Here is an 18299-nt window from a genome sequence, read left to right on the forward strand (position 1 = left end):
ATTACTTCTAGACTTTCTGTAAAGCTAGCTCTTCTGAACGTTAGATCATTTTTAAACAAGTCATTTTTAATTAATGATCTTATTTGCGCAAACAATCTTGATTTTTTGCTTCTAACTGAAACCTGGCTGGATCAAGCAAATAGTGCTACCACCCTTATTGAAGCAGCTCCCCCAAATTTTAATTTTTTGAATGTTACCCGACAAGGGAAAGGTGGAGGGATCGCAAATATATTCAAAGTCTCTTTTCAGTGTAAACAATCCTCACTTGGTGATTTTATGTCCTTTGAACACTTATGTGCACTTGTTACATGCTCTCCTAACATATTATTATTAACTATTTATAGGCCTCCGAGACATTCAGCTAGAGCTGTGCAATATATCGTATTTTTATCACGATATCGATATTGGTGTCAAACGATATCAAAATCCATAATATCGATATGAAACGATTTTTTGTCATTTGTCGAAAGGGACGTGCACTATTTCTACAATGGCAATAAAACAACAATAACATTGATGTGACAGTAAGGTAAAACGAACCCTTCTGTCCCCTAAGGCACACCCGTAGCCTTGCATACGTCATCCATTCTACTCCCGCGATATCTCCGCAACAGTAAAAAATCAATTCTTCTGTTTTCATACGTGTCGGGTGATTTGATATATTGATTTGTTAATATGTTGTTTGATTTGCTTGCTAATAGTTATAATAATACAATTAACATATATTTACGTCATATTTTTGGATGTGGGACTGGGTAATGTAAAAATGGCATCTACGGAAGAAAACAAGCACAACAATATTAGCACATATCCAGCTTGCTAGCCGTGTTAGATGTGTTAAACCGTGTGGATTTAAGTGGAATAATTGCGAGTCGTCCTGTGGTCAAGGCAGCGTTTTAAGGTAAGGCAATTTGGTTATTAATGTTGCCCGCCGCAGCATGTTTACTTGGGTTCGTTTGATTTTGACTTGTGCATCTGCAGCTAGCATCATGCTTTGAAGTAGGTTCTGCTAAGGACGGGTTTATTGCGCGATGTAGACGGACTCAGATGTAATTACATTGTTTTTAAAATTCCGTGCGCTTAAAACGGTGTCCCCCTGCTAATCATGTAGCCCTAATCATGTGTTGCTTTTACTTTTCGAGTGAAATATCTCTGCAAATGGTATTTCAATGCTGACATGCCAAAAAGATAGCGGAGTCCACATTTGGAAGATGAAGGAAGAGAAGCCTGATGCTTGAAAATAGATTGCTTAATCCACAACGCATATCTGTATTTGAGACATAACCTGCAACTAGTGGGGATGTTTTGGAATGACTGTGCGTAGGGTGTTTTTGGCCACAGAACACTAACCCACAGTAGTAGGAGGACTACTGGGTTCGTGGATTTTGTCTGTTGACTGAGCGAAGCATGGTGTTTGCCTTGTGCCATTTCACGTAGCATCTAGCCGCAGTGCCACCTACACTTTCAGGGAATGTTTACATGCCGCTGAGCTATTTTCATGTATGTTAATTCTTAAGGACTTGTCTCTATATTGTGCGTGTTCACACACGGACTGGCCATCGGGAGTAGCGGGAGTTTTCCCGGTGGTTCAGTGTGGGCCGGCGGAGAAAAAAACAAAACAGTTGCGCGCTGGCCTTTAATATGATAAGCAATGTTAACAGTTTCTTTAAGAAACTGTTAACATTGTTTATTACAGTTGCGCGCTGGCCTTTAATATGATAAGCAATGTTAACAGTTTCTTAAAGAAACTGTTAACATTGCTTATCATATTAAAGGCCAGCACGCAACTTTTTTTTTTTTTTTTTTTTCTCCGCCGGCCCACAAACTCCCGCTACTCCCAATGGCCAGTCCGTGTGTGTGCGTGTTTTAATGTTGGTGTCTTAACAACACACAAGCTTACGTTGTAGTGTGTGTGTGTGTGTGTGTGAGAGAGAGATTTTATCCTTGGCTGGCTACGAGCCAGTGTGGACGTTACGCAGTAATCACTGGTAATACCAGCGCTGGCTCCATCCTCTGTGATCGGAAATGTTGAGTGAGGAGAACGTGAGCCTTGTGCAGGCTATAGGACCTATGCAAAGTACGCGCTTGCACAGTAAATAGTTTAAGTAAAAGGCGTTTCAGGGTACAACGGGAAGGGTTGACAGGTAGCCTATGAGGCCTGTACTATAAAAATGTGGCCCGGTGCCTCAGGTGTTGATGATCAGGGCTTTAAAAAAAGGTGTATAAATATCATTTTAAAAATCGCGATATCGATATTTACTGAAAAAATCGTGATATTGATTTTTTCCAATATCGAGCAGCCCTACATTCAGTCAAAGTCTTTCTTGAAGAGTTTGGTGAACTGTTGTCAGTCATTTGCTTAGAGTTTGATTGTCTTATTATATCTGGGGATTTTAACTTGCATGTAGATAATACTGATAACATTTATGCCAAAGAACTACTTGCAATTATTGACAACTTCAACCTAGTACAACATGTACAGGGGCCGACCCACTCTCGTGGTCATACTCTTGACCTCGTCATCACAAAAGGGTCTTACTGTTTCTAATACTGTTGTTGACCTGGCCTTATCCGATCATTTCTGTGTTTTCTTTGATGTTTCTATGTCTCCTCACATTCAGAACAGCTCAATGACTATAGGTAGGAGAGTCATAAAAGACAACACATGTGCTCTCTTTGAGCAAGCTCTCTCTCAGAACTCAACCAAAATGTCAGACTCTGTAGATGATTTACTGGAAATTTTTAATTTAAATATGACCCAAATTATGGATGATATTGCTCCATTCAAAATCAAAAGAGTCAATGATAAGCAGAAAGCACCATGGAAGCAGTACGCCGGCTGTTAAACTGCTAAAGCGAGAATGTAGAAAGACTGAAAGAAAATGGCGCAAATCTAAACTTCACATCCATTATCAAATCCATAAAGAGATGCTTTGTAATTATAATTATGAAATTCGTAAAGCAAGACAGTCTTTCTTCTCCAACATCATCAGCAGGAATATGAACAATGCCCGTGTGCTATTTTCAACAGTAGAGAAGCTAACTAATCCCCCACCACAATTAGCACCTGAACTTCTCTCAGTTAATAAATGCAATGAGTTTGCATCCTTTTTCAAAGGTAAAATTGATAAAATACGGCAGAATATTCCTCATAATATATCTCAGTTGCAAAAAATTGAAAAACTGCAATCACCAATGACAGATAGATAACTTCAACACAATGTCAGAATTTTGTTTAATTGATTATGAGACTCTTGAAAAAAACTGTACAAAATCTCAGTTCCTCAACATCTGAATTGGACATTCTGCCCACCAACTTTTTTAAGTCTGTTCTTCATCTTATTACAGATGTGCTTCAAATTATAAATACATCCCTGGAGACTGGCGTTGTTCCTGTGTCCCTAAAAAAAAGCCGTTGTAAAGCCCCTACTTAAAAAAAATAATCTGGATCCTTCAGTATTAAATAACTACAGGCCAATATCAAATTTACCATTCATCGTGAAAATCCTTGAAAAAATTGTCTTCAATCAATTAACTGCCTTCTTGATATCAAACAGCCATTTTGATAATTTTCAGTCAGGATTTTGTGCCAATCATAGCACTGAAACAGCGCTGATTAAAGTTATAAATGACATACGTCTTAATACTGATGCAGGCAAAACATCGGTCCTGGTATTACTGGACCTCAGTGCAGCTTTTGATACTGTTGATCACAACATACTGCTATATCGACTTGAACACTGGGTTGGATTGACTGGTAAAGTTATCAATTGGTTAAATTCATACTTAAAAGATAGAAGCTTCTTTGTTACCCTGGGAAATTGTTCCTCAACGTCAATGTCCTTGACCTGTGGTGTCCCCCAGGGGTCAATTCTTGGACCATTACTTTTCAACCTTTATATGCTCCCACTTGGGCAAATTATCAATACAAATTCAATTTTGTATCACTGCTATGCAGATGACACCCAAATTTATTTTGCTCCATCACCTAATGATTATGCCCCCCTTGAATGTCTCTACCAGTGTATCGATCAAATCAATAGCTGGATGTCACAAAATTTTCTTCAGCTGAACACAGATAAAACAGAAGTAATTCTATTTGGGAAAAAAAGATGAAAGACTCAGGATTACCACTATTCTTGACACAAAAGGGATTAAAACTAAAGAAATGGTTAAAAATCTTGGTGTTTTCATTGACAGCGAGCTAAACTTTGACAGTCACATGAAAGCAATCACTAAAACGGCATTTTATCACCTAAAAAACATTTCCAAACTAAGACGACTTATGTCAAAAAATGATCTGGAAAAACTAATACATGCCTTCATCTCTAGTAGGGTTGATTACTGCAATGGCCTTTTCACAGGCCTGCCAAAAAAGACCATCAAACGACTTCAGCTGGTTCAAAATGCAGCGGCTAGGGTTCTCACACAAACAAAAGAACAGAGCACATTACTCCAATTCTAAGGTCCCTTCACTGGCTTCCAGTAAGCTACAGAATTGACTTTAAAGCATTGCTGCTGGTATACAAATCTCTAAATGGTACAGGGCCCAATTACCTCTCTGATATGTTGCAGCGGCCTAACCCAATCAGATCTACCAGATCGAAACAGAAAAATTTACTGGTAAAACCTGTTGTTAAAACAAAGTGTGGTGAAGCAGCTTTTAGCTACTATGCAGTGCAGCTATGGAACCAACTGCCAGAGGACATCAAAAATGCTCCTGCTGTTGGCAGCTTCAAATCTAGGTTAAAGACCAAGCTGTTTTCAGATGCTTTCTGTTAAATAATTAATATTGTCTTCTTTACATTTTTTGTAATATTTACTTTCTCTGCATGTTTGAAATTTACTTTAACTTTATTCTATTTTATTCTTTATTCTATTCTGCTGGTTTCTTTTTTCTCCTCCTATTTAAACTACTTCATTTTATTATTTTATTTCTACTATTGTTTAATTCTTATTTTCTTTTAATTAATTGTTTTAGAATAAAAATAAAATTATTTTATGTAATTTTATTTCTCTATTGCTTACTGTTTTTACTTCTGTAAAGCACATTGAACTGCCATTGTGTATGAAATGTGCTATATAAATAAACTTGCCTTGCCCAGATCTTTAACCCAGTCACATATAAAAAGTTGTTCTCCTCCAGGCTCTTCCAGGTTTGCATCTGTGTGTCCATGTAGAACGATGTCTGCAGCACCAGGGAGTCTGAGATGTCAGGAAACTCAACGGATGGATCATTTTCCAACTCATAGGTAAAATCCTTTGTTAGCGTGTAAGGGTCTAATCCCATTGAGTGGTTTCTGTATCCACTTCTTTTGAGTGTAATTCTTGGTTTTAATAACTTGCTTGTTTGCTGAACACAAACCTGGCAGTAAGTTCGTGTGTTAATGGACCAGACTCCACTTTTGGATCATTAATCCCTTTTGATTGAGAATGCCCTGCATGCCTGGCTCGGCTTCTGGCTCATCCATAGAGTTTTACGGTAAATACAATACCTACAATTAAAAACAGTTTGTTTTCACTGCATTAATTTAATTCCTGGGCTCCCATCTGTAACAGGGAGTGATGTTGCATTCCATTAATACACTTTACAGTAGATTATTAGATTCTAATAGAATAGATGAGCCAAAATAACTGGGGATCTTTTTTAATGAGCTCCGACTCGTTACAAGTATGAACCTTTTCAACCTTAAAGTAGAAAAGGTTGAGAACCCGGTTCTACAGTTTTTTATTCATTACTCTTCAGTGAAGGAGTGGATGGCAATGTGGAAAGGGCGAATGAGCTGAATATCTACTTTAACAGATTTGATGACATGACCCCAAACCACCACCACCACTCTTCTGCAGGATGGCTACAACCACACACTTTACATTCTCTCCCCTCCCCCGCCTCTTCTTGCCCAACCCCATCCCCATTTCATGACTTTGTTCACACCTCCTCAACAGACTCCCTGGCTGAGCACCCCCCCCAAGAAGCACCTTCATCCCTCCCCCACCTGTCACCCCCACATTGATCATCAGCGAGGAGCAAGTGAGAAGACAGCTGAAGAGACTCCATGCAGGAAAATCAGCAGGCCTGGATGGTGTTAGCCCCAGAGCCCTGAAGACCTGTGCCTTCCAGCTAAGTGGAGTGCTTCAGCATGTCTTCAACATGAGCCTGGGTCTTCAGAGGGTCCCCATGCTGTGGAAGACGTTATGCCTCGTCCGTGTACCGAAGAAGCCGCGTCCCAGCGACCTCAAAGACTACAGGCTTGTGACATTGACGTCACACATTACAAAGACCCTGGAGTGACTCATCCTGGAGCAGATCCGGCCTATGGTCCAACCACTTCTTGACTCCCTTCAGTTCGCCTACCAGCCCCGTCTTGGAGTAGAGGACGCAATCATCTACCTGCTCAACAAAGTCTACGGACAGCTGGACAAGCCAGCCAGCACCATGAGGATCATGTTTTTTTGATTTCTCCAGTGCTTGACACCATCCAGCCGGCTCTGCTAGGTGAGAAGTTGACAGCGATGCAGGTGGATGCCCCACTGGTGTCCTGGATTGTAGATTATTTGACTGGCAGACCACAGTACGTGTGCTTGCAGGGCTGTGTGTCAGAGTGATCAACAATACTGGGGCTCCGCAAGGGACTGTCCTTTCTCCTTTCCTTTTCACTCTCTACACCACTGATTTCAACTACTGCATGGAGACCTGTCACCTCCAGAAATTTTCTGATGACTCTGCAGTGGTTGGATGTATTACCGGTGGTGATGAGAGCGAGTACAGGATGGTGGTGGACAACTTTGTCACGTGGAGCAGGAAGAAGCACCTACAGCTCAACGTGATGAAGATGAAAGAACTGGTGGTCGATCTGAAGAGAATCAGGGCTCCGGTGAACCCTGTTAACATCCAAGGGGTCAGTGTGGACGTGGTGGAGGAATACAAGTACCTGGGGGTGTACTTGGACAATAAACTGGACTGGTCCAAAATCGTGGACACTGTATACAAAAAGGGCCAAAGCCGTCTCTATTTTCTGAGACGGCTAAGGTCCTTCAGCATCTGCTGAACAATGCTGTGGATGTTCTATGAGTCTGTGGTGGCCAGTGCCATCCTGTACGCTGTCGTCTGCTGGAGCAGCAGCTTGAAGGTGAAGGACACTAAACAGACTCAATAAGATCATCAGGAAGGCCGGCCATGTTGTAGGCGTGGAACTGGACTGTCTTACAGTGGTGTTGGAGAAGAGGACACTGTCCAAAACAAACAAACAAACAAACAAACAAACAAACAAACAAACTGTCCTTCCCACCCTCTACATGAGGAGCTGATCAGCCACAGGAGCACATTCAGTAAACGGCTGATTCTTCCACGCTGCACAACTGAGAGACGCAGGAAATCATTCCTACCTGCTGCAGTCAAGCTGTACCGGTACAATGCCACTGTATAACTGTGGTACACTTCTTACCATGTATCCTTAACTCAGGTGCAATACATGTTTATAGGAATCATTGTATATAAAAATCACTTAATTTTGCTTTTACTTAAGTTATTGAACTTATTTAAATTTATTTTATTTTTATTTATTGTTTTTTAAAGACTATTTTATCTTCTATTTTTAGACATGTTTACTTCTTCCTTGATTCAGGAGCTTGGTTGCAAATTTGAATTTCCCTCCGGGGATTAATAAAGTAATTCTGATTCTGATTTGACTCCAACTTCTGTAGCTTAGCTTGCAGGCTATTTACCTCATCCTCTGCGTTTGATATCCGCAGCTCAGCCTGAGACACACGTTCGGTACGGTCACTTAATTCCCTCCTCATATTTTCTATAGCCGCCATCATTGAATCTTGAAAAAAATTCTGTTTTCATGAAGCCTATAGTGGCTAATACTGCATCTGCTTTCTCACCATTGAGTTCACCTGCTATGTGGCCTGCTCCTGCTGCCATGTTGTCTTCAGCTTTCTGTGTTTCACTGCGAGCTCCAAAGTCTGTTAATTTTGGCTGCTTTGATGTTTTACACTCTTGCATTTACTGGGTCTCGGCATTATATTAGCACTCGATGATTTTATTGCAGATAAGAGTGGTTTAGGAGTATTTAACAGCAGTTAGTAGAGGAGCAGTGAGACATGCGTCTTTCTACATGGCCGCCATAACCCAGAAGTCCCGAGGCTTGTGATTTTTTTTATGAACAATTATATTAAATTATGCAATAAAGAAATATTTGCTTGAGCATTATTCAGGTGTTCCTAGTATTTCTATTATTAACAGGTGAATTTCCACCACACTGGTTAAAAGAATTAATGTAGGATCACATTGTGATCAAACTTGTGATTTACACCACTACTCCACATATCATTAGCAAGAAGAAATTGATATTAATTGGAGCTACCTTCATCTAGTAAACTGTGGGTGGTTGAAGAGAGCAACTGGACTTGTTTGAAGATTCTTGAAAACGTTTTCACCTCTCATCCGAAAGGCTTCCTCAGTTCTGTCTGACTAATAGGGAGTATCAGGTATTTATCCTCTCATGGATCATAACAGAATCAGAATTCTGATGGCTGCATAGTAGGTGGCTGATAAATGATGTCTTAGACCCCCACCTCTGTTCAGTGATGGCTGTTCCAGGTTGACAAAAAAAGAACGATCCTCTCTGGCTAAAATGCCTGCCAGTTTTCTGGAAGTCCTCTCATACTCCCGCACTAGTCGAAGGGATCTCATAGTTTACTATGACCTGGATGACTGAGAATCTTCACAGACATCTTCATCTAGTAGTCACATTTTGTTACTTAAAAATATATAATCTTTATAATAAATTTGACAAACTCACAACCCAGGAGTCTCCACTGTTTCTGGCTTCCTCTCTGTTTACCAGTTCTCCCTGGTAGGGTCCGAAGTGTGCACCTATTGGAACAGTCTCCCCCTTATTAAACACTCCCAGGCCTGCGTCAGGAATATCGGACTTCCGAATCTCTAGCCCAGGAGGAAGAGTTTGTCTGGCTCGGTCAGGGACTCCCATGGGAACAGGAGTATCTGGGATGAAGAGGGGCGGTCCATGAACTTCACATTTGTTGAGGAAGAAGGATTTGCAAACTTCACAGTCTGGGAGTAGAGAAAAAACAACAGGAAGAAACGAGGCTCAAATGTGTGTGTCTATCTATCTAAGACCATATACAGTACATTAGTACTGTATAAAGATTATCCAAGAAAGCTTGCCAGTAAGGTTTAATGAGCATCTGGCTGAGACTAGAGGTGTCCATTAGGACTGAGATCTCACAGGACACTATAAGGTACACGAGTACAAATTTTTTACTTCCTTGTGGGAGTAAACACATGGTCAGATATGAAGCTTGCAGGTCAAAATAAAACAAATGTTCATTAACATGAGTGTGGCACTGCATGATGTACTTACAGCATTCTTAGGACCTTCCTGGTCATGGTCGTTTTAAATTCGGCTACTTGTCTGCTTACTGAAAGTTGGCCTAGTGGTTAGCGTGTCCACCTCTCGATAGGGAGATCGCGAGTTCTACTCGCAGTCGGGTCATACCAAAGACCATCATAAAAATGATAGCTACTGCTGTTTGGCAAGGCACGCTGCAATACAGAAGCGAGCGGGGAGTCAAACTCTTGTGGTTACCAAAGGACCCACCCCCCACGGTAACCCTAGCTGTGTAGGTGAGAGGCCGAGGGCTACAGAAACAGAGATCGGCACCACCCAATGCACCCGATTGTATGGCATGAGAAGGACTTTAGACATTAGACTTGTTTGCTTATCTTTTGGGAAACAGAATTTCCCAAATTTGTTAGGAAATCACATGCAGGTGCAAACAAAAATAAATGTGCGAACACAAAAATATTCCCACACATCTCTCCATTTGAGCTATTTGAGCTCGCTGCCATTTCTTTTTTTTTTTAAACAATAATTTGGCTTTTTAGAAACAAAAACAGTCCAGCACCGCCAAGTCCAGAGCAAAATACAGTATTGTCCAGAAGAAAACACAGGTCCATGGGTTATAAATACACAGCATAAACATTTTTTACACAAAAGACCCCGTTATACATCAATTATGTTTAAAAACAAAATGTGATCCCCCTTTCTGTAATATCTCGGCAAGCTCACTCGGCAGGTGATCAAGCAAAGGCTGCCATATCCTGTAGAAAGCATCACAGTTACCTTTTATAATGGCACTGAGGCGCTCCATCGGAAACACCCTGAATGTTTCTCTGTACCACTGTAACAGAAGGGGGCTGCGCCTGAATCCACTGAAACAATATACACCGCCTTGCCATATGTAAAAGTTTACACAGTAACATCATTTGTCTAGACGATAAAGAAAACCCCTCCACAGACAGTCCAAGAACAAACAGCACAGGGTTCAGTGGGATTGTCTGGTGAAATATTGAGCGAAGTTCTATAGCAATGTTTTTCCAAAATCTAGCAACTAAAGGACATTGCCATATGCAGTGGTAGTAAGTCCCCACATCCGTATTGCACTTTACACAGAGAGGAGAAATCTGGGGGTGAATTTTATTTAAAAACTCTGGGGTGCGCTGCAGTCTGTGTAAAATTCCGTACTGGCTTTCCCGGAGTCTGTTACATGTAAACATTTTCTTAGCAGATTTAAACGCTTTTGACCATGCTTCTGCACTAAGCTCAACCTCTAAGTCTGTTTCCCACCGAACCCTGGCCTTATCTGTTGTAATACAATTCAAAAAGATTGTAATTTTCCATAAAAGAGAGAAATGAATTTCTTTTTAGTGAATACGTCCTCATTATATTTAAGAAGAAAGCTTTCAATCAGATTTAAAACAGGTTGGTTGTCTGGAAATGTAAGAGAATTTACAAAATGTCTCACTTGCAGAAACCAGGCATGCAAACTGGTCAGGGGTGAAAAAGGTGAGAAGGATGCACGGGGACACGGCACACGCGCAAAAGTACATTTCGTAGTCTACGTTACAAAAATACGTATTACAGACATGTATATATACTGAATTTAATCACAGTTTGACGACAAATAGTATGTACACACTACAAAAGGGCACAGACTGCCATTTACAAACTCATACAGATAAACTTAATCTCATGCCTTTATTGTTCACGAAGAACACACATTCTCAGATGAGGTCTATACCGTTTCTGGACAGTTTTATACTGTATATGCAAAAGAACAGACACTAAAAAACAACAATAACAACACTGCTTCAAGTTCAGCATGATTTAAACCATTTACACCAGTGTCACATTTTATAGTTTTTTTCCTCACGCTTTGTAAAGGCTCACCAGTGAGCATAACATGAACTTGTCATGCCTACAACAGCTGAATGCGGCGATTTCCATGTTGCTCAGCAAAACGCTTCACAAATTTATCAAGATCTAATGCTTTTGTGCGCTTTGATTCAATGCTGAGTACAGCCAAACTTGATAGTCTCTTTTCTGTCATAGTCAACCGCAAATAAGTCTTTATGAGCCTGAGAGATGAAAAACTTCGTTCACAGGATGCTCACAGGCAAGACAACCACTATTTTACACAACCTGAACAACTCAAAAAAAAAACATCATCATCTTGGTATGGGTCCAAAAATAGTGAACTCCATGAGAGTGGTAGGACTCTCCTGTTCCCCCTTTTTTCTGTCTAGTACTCTCCTCGTCTGATGTAACTCATGTTTAAGATCCTCAATATTTGAATCATAAGCTTCAGCCAATAGCAATGTTTTCCTTGACAGACGGTGAATCAATATTAACTTTTGTGGCCGACTTTACACAAAACTAATGTCAGACCTAGCTAACATTAGGCCAAAAAAAAAAAAAAGTGTGTTTCAGGTAACATGAAATACTAAAATAAGGTGGGTAGGTAGGAAATTTTTTTTTCTTAATTTGTTTTATTTTGTTCGAAAAAATTAACACAAGTAAACATCTTACAAAATAGTATTTTGGCACAGAATCCTTTATACCACACATCATAATAAAATAAGTGTTTTAAATCTTTAAACGAATAAAAAAAAAATATCGCAAGAGTTCGAGTTATGATCTGCGGAAGCGTATTGCTGCCACACTCAAAAAAAAAAAATTGGCTTAGACTCAAGTAATTACGTGAAAAGATATTGTTAACACAGTTATCACGTTTTTACAATATATTTATCATGTAATAACATATCACGTAATTTCATGATATTTTCATGTGATAATGTGAAAACACCTTATCAAGAAATAACGTGAAAATATGGTTTAACGTCCTAGGCTAGGCTACTTCCATTAAAAGCAGCCGGCCTCGCCTAGCCTACTGTAGAACTTGGGTCGAGCAAAAACACGGAGCAAAAACATGGCTGAATCCTGAATGACTCCTATTTGTATAAATAGGGGACTACATAGGCGGCAAAATGTAGTGTTTTTCCCTGCCATGGAAGTGCACTTGTATACTGAAGAGGAAGCAATTTGCATTACAGCCAAGAGGGCTGATAGAAGTGGCAAAACATTTTACTTTTTATCGTTTCTTTCACAACTTGAATGCGTTGAAACAAAAAATTATGACAAACTAACGCCACTTACACTAAAATATCGAGGGAAATTTGTAATAAAAACTTTACGGTCGGCAATTTCGACGCGGAAATTCTCGATCGGTCGGGTTACCGGAAACACACTTTTTTTTTTGCCTTACGTGTCTAGTTAGCTAAATAACCTTCTCCAACCTGATTTTTATCCTCTCAAAATCAGCATCGCAACTATACTAGCACTGTTCATTCATTATAATTTCATTTTTTGATAGATAGTTAATCAGCTTTTACCCCTTTCCTCCCGTGTCTCCTTTCCTCGCGACTCCTGCCTCCCTCGCTTCGCGCCTCTCAATTTTCCAAAACAACCAATCTCTGGCGTTATCTCGTGCTGCATTCGCCGCAGTCAGACATTGGAAATTCACGCACGTAAATGTCAAATTGGCCGTAATTTTTCTTTGAATTCGTCGCTGCCAACTGGGGTAGCAGCAGGGGTGGCAAGGCTTTCTTTTAGAGTGGCATATGCCACCCCGGTAGATCCGCCCATGGTTATTCACCCCCGAGCGCGCTGGAAACTGTTCCATTGGTATTCAGATTCAGTCGCGAGATGAGGTTGCCAGATCTCTCTATAAAAAGGTGACTTTGCGGTCTGAATCTGTGGAATGTTCGTAAGCGAGGACTGGCAACCAGCAGTGGGTTGTGCACCAGCTGATCAGAACTCCAATGGAAAAGAAGCGTGTTAGTAACTGTTTATCTTGATTGGCTGTAACCTTGTAAGTGAAATGTTTGGCAACAATAGCGTTGTAGCCTGCCTACCCCCCCCCCCCCCAAAAAAAAAAAAACCTCTTCGGATCTACACGATTCACACAAGTGACCTATTTTGGGACCAAAACGGCGAATTTCGCCGAAAGGTGAGGAGTTTGCATGTGTGAGAAACCCAAAGAAGTGTTTCTGTGGTATACTGTACTTGGTTTGAATTTGTTTAAAGGACATAAGATTACCCCTTTCAAACAGATCACAGACAAATCTTAAATTTTTAGAGTGCCAATCATCAAATATACCAGGCATCACCAAATGGCGGACCTCGGTCCGGATCCAGTGATGGTTCTGTCTGGACCCGTGACCAATAGTAAATTCACGAGATTAAGTAATTTTCATGGAGCATTATTTTGGACGGTCGTGGCTATTGACAGCAGGCACTGCTACTCCAGTTAATACGACAACAGCTTCACTCAGTTGAGCCAATAAAATTGTTAGTTTACCCAGCGCACCACAGCACAGCAACAAGCAGAGAGGAAGAGAGTTAAGTTCAGAGACAACCGACCGAGACAACATGGCTTGCTCCAAAAGGCGGCAGAAAGTAGACAAGGAAAATCGTTGTTTTAAAGATGAATGGATGGAGAAATATGTTCATTCTTCCGGCGAGCAGTTCAAAACCAGTGTGCCTCATATGCTCCGAAAACGTGGCATTAATTAAAAGTGGCAATGTGAAGAGCCACTACGAAACGAAGCACAGCTCTTTTGAGCAAAGTTCTCCCCTGAAGTCCGAGCTGAGGGCGCAAAATAACCCAACTGCAAGCACAGTATGACTGGGCTACCCGACTCATCACACATACACTTACAGCCCAGCAACGTGCAAACGAATGCTCCTTAAAAGTAGCGTGGATTTTGGGGCAACATAAAAAAACATTTAGTGATGGGACAGTTGTGATGGAGTGCTTAAACGCCGTTGCTGAGACATTGATCTGCTCACTGATCTGCAAGGAAATGCTGCATTAAGAGAGCATTTTGAGACAACTGACCCTGCTACTTTCTGGTTACAGACTGTTTCTGAGCGTGTGTTCCCTGGTCTAACCAAAGGAGCACTGCACACCTTGACTATGTTTGGATCGACTTACAGCTGTGAGTCAGCTTTTTCCACTATGAACATTGTCAAAACCAAGTACCATTCTAGGCTCAACAATGAACACCTACATATCTGCATGAGAATGGCACTAACTCCATTCCAACCAAGATTTAAATTACTGGCAGGTCAGCCATATGCCCGCTTTTCTCATTAAGAAAAGTAAAAGAAGAAGAATTAAAAGAGAAAAGTTCAAAGAAAAATGTTCTGTTTGCATTTCCCCCCCAAAAAGCCACTTGTTTTCTGAAAATGTGGACTTTTTTTTTCTTGAAAAGTAGGCCCTCATTTTTTTTAGGCTGGGACCGCCTTATTTTAACAACAAACAACAAAGAAGAGAAAATGTTAAGTCAATGCTCTGTTTGCACTTTTTAGTTAATGTTTTCGGAGTTGACTTTTTTTACTTGAAGTGTAGGCCTTCAATTCTTCAGGTTGGGACCACTTTAATTTAAGAGAAAAAGGAGTTATTCCACTCTGTTTGCACTTTTTATTCTGAGGTTTCTGTTTTCTTTAATCTGAAATAAAGGAACTTGAATTTATTTTCCTGGGACTACTTTTATTTATGGTAAAAGAGATAGTTGTGCACTCAGTTCATTTCCTGCAATGGAAATTAACAATAAATATTATTGAAACCATATGAAAATGTGGACATAGGGGAAGGCTATAAGACACAAGCTGGACTTCGGTTCGGACCTTCTACTTGGACAAAATTTAATAACTAGACCTCAGTGACTTAATTGAATACCCCTGAAATATACTAATGCCGATACCTGGAGGGAAAGCCTTATTCCTAACTAGAGGCTGCAGTGCACTCGAAAAACCTCTTCTTCCAATGTGAGCAGCAATATTATACCAAGTCTTGTGTGTGCACATCAATATAGAGTTATTTCGGACCCCCAGTGTAAGTTGGGCTAAATCAGTTGATAAAAGACGAAGAAGAGAGAAAGGGCCACAACACCAGGTATCTACAAGAGGCTTTCCTTGATGTAAAAAGGAATGTAACCAACCTGAAATTATTCGTGCATGACAAGCCCAGTTATAGTAGAGAAGGTTAGGAAGTGCCTGACCCCTTCATCTGCAGGTAGTTGTAAAATCTTTATCTTTAGCCTAGATTTCTTCCCGTGCCATATAAATTTAGAAAGACATCACTCAATCTCTAAAAACATTTTTCTGTTAATTCTGAGCAGCAGCATTTGCATAGGATAAAGTATTCTGGGAAGGACATTCATTTTAATTAAACTTATTCTACCTATCAAAGATAATGGGAGGTCGAAGCACCTATTAAGGTCATTCTTGATTGAGGCCATAATTGCCTTAAAGTTCAACCAGTACAGCTCTGTTGTATCTGCAGACACCTTAATACCCAAATATATAAGACCTGTGGTCGACCACCTGAAAGGAAAATGAACAGTAATGTTCCATCTCCCCAGATCACCGAGAGGCAAGGTTTCTGATTTGTCATAATTAATTTTATACCCTGAAAAAAGGCCAAATTTATTAATAATGGACATCAGCGTAGGAATAGATGTTTCTGGCTGAGTAACAAACAATAACACGTCATCCACATAAAGCAAGATTCTGTATTCAGCATCTCCCAGGGTTACCCCAGAGAGCCCAGGATGGGTTCTTACAGCTTCCGCCAACGGCTCCAGTGCAAGCGCAAACAATAAAGGGGAGAGGGGACACCCCTGGCGCGTCCCTCTACCCAAAGGAAAAGTATCAGGAGGCAGAACCATTCACTAATACACTCGCAGTTGGAGCCCCGTATAACACTTTGACCCATTTGACAAATTCAGATCCCAAACCAAACCTGTCCAAGACATCGAATAGGTATCCCCACTCCACTCAATCGAACGCTTTCTCAGCATCTAGTGAAATGGCAAGAGCCCTAAAATCAGTGTTCTGACAAAACTGCATGATATTCATAAAATCGACGTACATTGGAGTGGGAGCATCTACCTTTAATAAAACCCGTCTGGTCAGGCCCCACTAGAACCAGCAAAACCTCCTCCAAACGTCTAGACAAAATCTTGGACAGAATCTTGCAATCTACACCAAGTAAACTTAAGTCTATAGGATGTACATAGATCTGCAGGTTCATCCTTTTTCAAGATCAGGGATATGTGGGCGAGGTTTAGAGTGGGTGGGAGTGTGCCCCTCTCAAGAGATTCCACATACATATTTAGTAAAGGATTTACAAATGTGTTTAGCCATTTTCTTGTAAAACTCAGGCCCAAACCCATCAGGGCCTGGAGCCTTTCCACCCTGTAGGGATTTGATAGCTTCTAGAACTTCCTGTGTCCCAATAGGTCTACACAGATCTAAACGGCTTTCTTCAGATAGTGTAGGGAGATTAATATTATCAAGAAAGACTTTCCTAGAATCTGCAGTATTTTGACATTCAGAAGAATATAGTTCCTGATAAAACTCGTTATTTTACTGATAAGTTGACCCGCCACGCCTACTTAGATCAAAAGGTGCAGGCTATCTGCTGGTACCTCGTATAGTGAAGGCTACATCAGGGGGCAGAGCCTTTTCTTACAAAGCCCCACTGTTATGGAACAGCCTTCCAAGTAATGTTCGGGAATCAGACACAGTCTCAGCATTTAAGTCTAGGCTGAAAACATATCTGTTTAGTCAAGCCTTTTGTTAATGGTGTTTATGAGGTAAAGGAGTAGATCTGGAGGGTCCTCAGACCTAGTGTGTTTTGGTAAACTGGGATGTATGGATGCTGTCAGTCCCCACTCGCTTGCTCACTCGAGTTTGTTGACGGTGTAGTGGCTGGCTGCTTTATGTCCCGGGGCTCCCTCATGCCTGTGTTACCTTCTGGCTCTCTCCTTTTAGTTATGCTGTCATAGTTAGTTGCCGGAGTCCCTGCTTGTACTCGGTGCAATATGTATACTGTTCCTACTTATTCAGGTGATATTGGGCATACCTAACCACCTGTGTTTTCTTTCTCTCCCCCCCACCCCAAATCTGTCCCTCTGAGTTACATGGAGTCAACAGGAAATCTTTTGGTGGAGACGGTGGGGACCTCGACTGGCTATCGTAGCCTGCAGGGAATCGGCCGTCAGACATTCTGTCGCATGTCCCAGACCCGGTGAAATGTAACTGAATTGTCTTGGCCAGGCCTAAGGGTCCCATCTGCATCTCATCATTGCTGAGGAGTGTGCTCCCATCACCCAATCAAGCATCCAGCCAGAGCAGGTCATGATATATTTTTTACCATATTAACATGCCATTGTGTGTTATGCCTGATGTAAAGACTCTCGTCTCTGCGAGCCTACCACACAGATTTAATACTTGTCATTTTTAGGGCATACCCAACAACGTGTTTTCTTTCTCTCTCTCTCCCCCCCCCCCCCCATCTGTCCCTCTGGGTTGCGTGTTGGTCCTGGGATTGGGATGCTGGCCTCTTCTGCCCCTCGGACCTGCTTGGTCCATCCTGGTGCCCTGTGTCTGGTCGGAGTTTTATCGCCCCACTCCTGTGAAGGACGGCCCCATGAGGACAGTTGAGGGTTATACCTGTTAAAACTGTTAATATTATAGTCAGGCTGTCTGTTGTTACCCAAATGAGGATGGGTTCCCTTTTGAGTCTGGTTCCTCTCGAGGTTTCTTCCTCATGTCGTCTGAGGGAGTTTTTCCTTGCCACCGTCGCCACAGGCTTGCTCATTGGGGATAGATTAGGGATAAAATTAGCTCATGTTTTAAGTCGTTCAAATTCTGTAAAGCTGCTTTGCGACAATGTTTATTGTTAAAAGCGCTGTACAAATAAATTTGATTTGATAAGTTTCGCTTCAAAGTGTAGATTGTCTTTCTTATCTTTGAGAGAGAGTATCGCGTAGGACCCGTTCTTCCCCTGGGCGAGTCGGGCAAGAAGGCATCCAGGTTTATTGCCAGATTCAAACAATCTATGTTTTGCATAGAATATTG

General features: G+C 41.1%; 1 protein-coding gene across 9 annotated transcripts in view; it reads right to left on the reverse strand.

Moving 5' to 3' along the window:
* The window catches only part of LOC132872667 (zinc finger protein 883-like), a 76344-nt gene that overhangs the window by 19690 nt on the left and 38355 nt on the right, over positions 1-18299 (reverse strand). For 7 of the 9 annotated variants that reach the window (XM_060907634.1, XM_060907629.1, XM_060907627.1 and 4 more), the window contains one exon: positions 8808-9079. The exons of 1 other annotated variant lie outside the window; for it this stretch is intronic. In XM_060907634.1, coding sequence (XP_060763617.1) covers positions 8808-8996 — 189 coding nt within the window. In that variant the 5' untranslated portion in view covers positions 8997-9079. Of the gene's footprint in view, positions 1-8807; positions 9080-9389; positions 9572-18299 lie in introns of all 9 variants that reach the window. One more of the 9 variants, XM_060907632.1, reaches the window with a different exon arrangement.

Source organism: Neoarius graeffei, chromosome 24, assembly GCF_027579695.1.
Source record: "Neoarius graeffei isolate fNeoGra1 chromosome 24, fNeoGra1.pri, whole genome shotgun sequence".
NCBI lineage: Eukaryota > Metazoa > Chordata > Actinopteri > Siluriformes > Ariidae > Neoarius > Neoarius graeffei.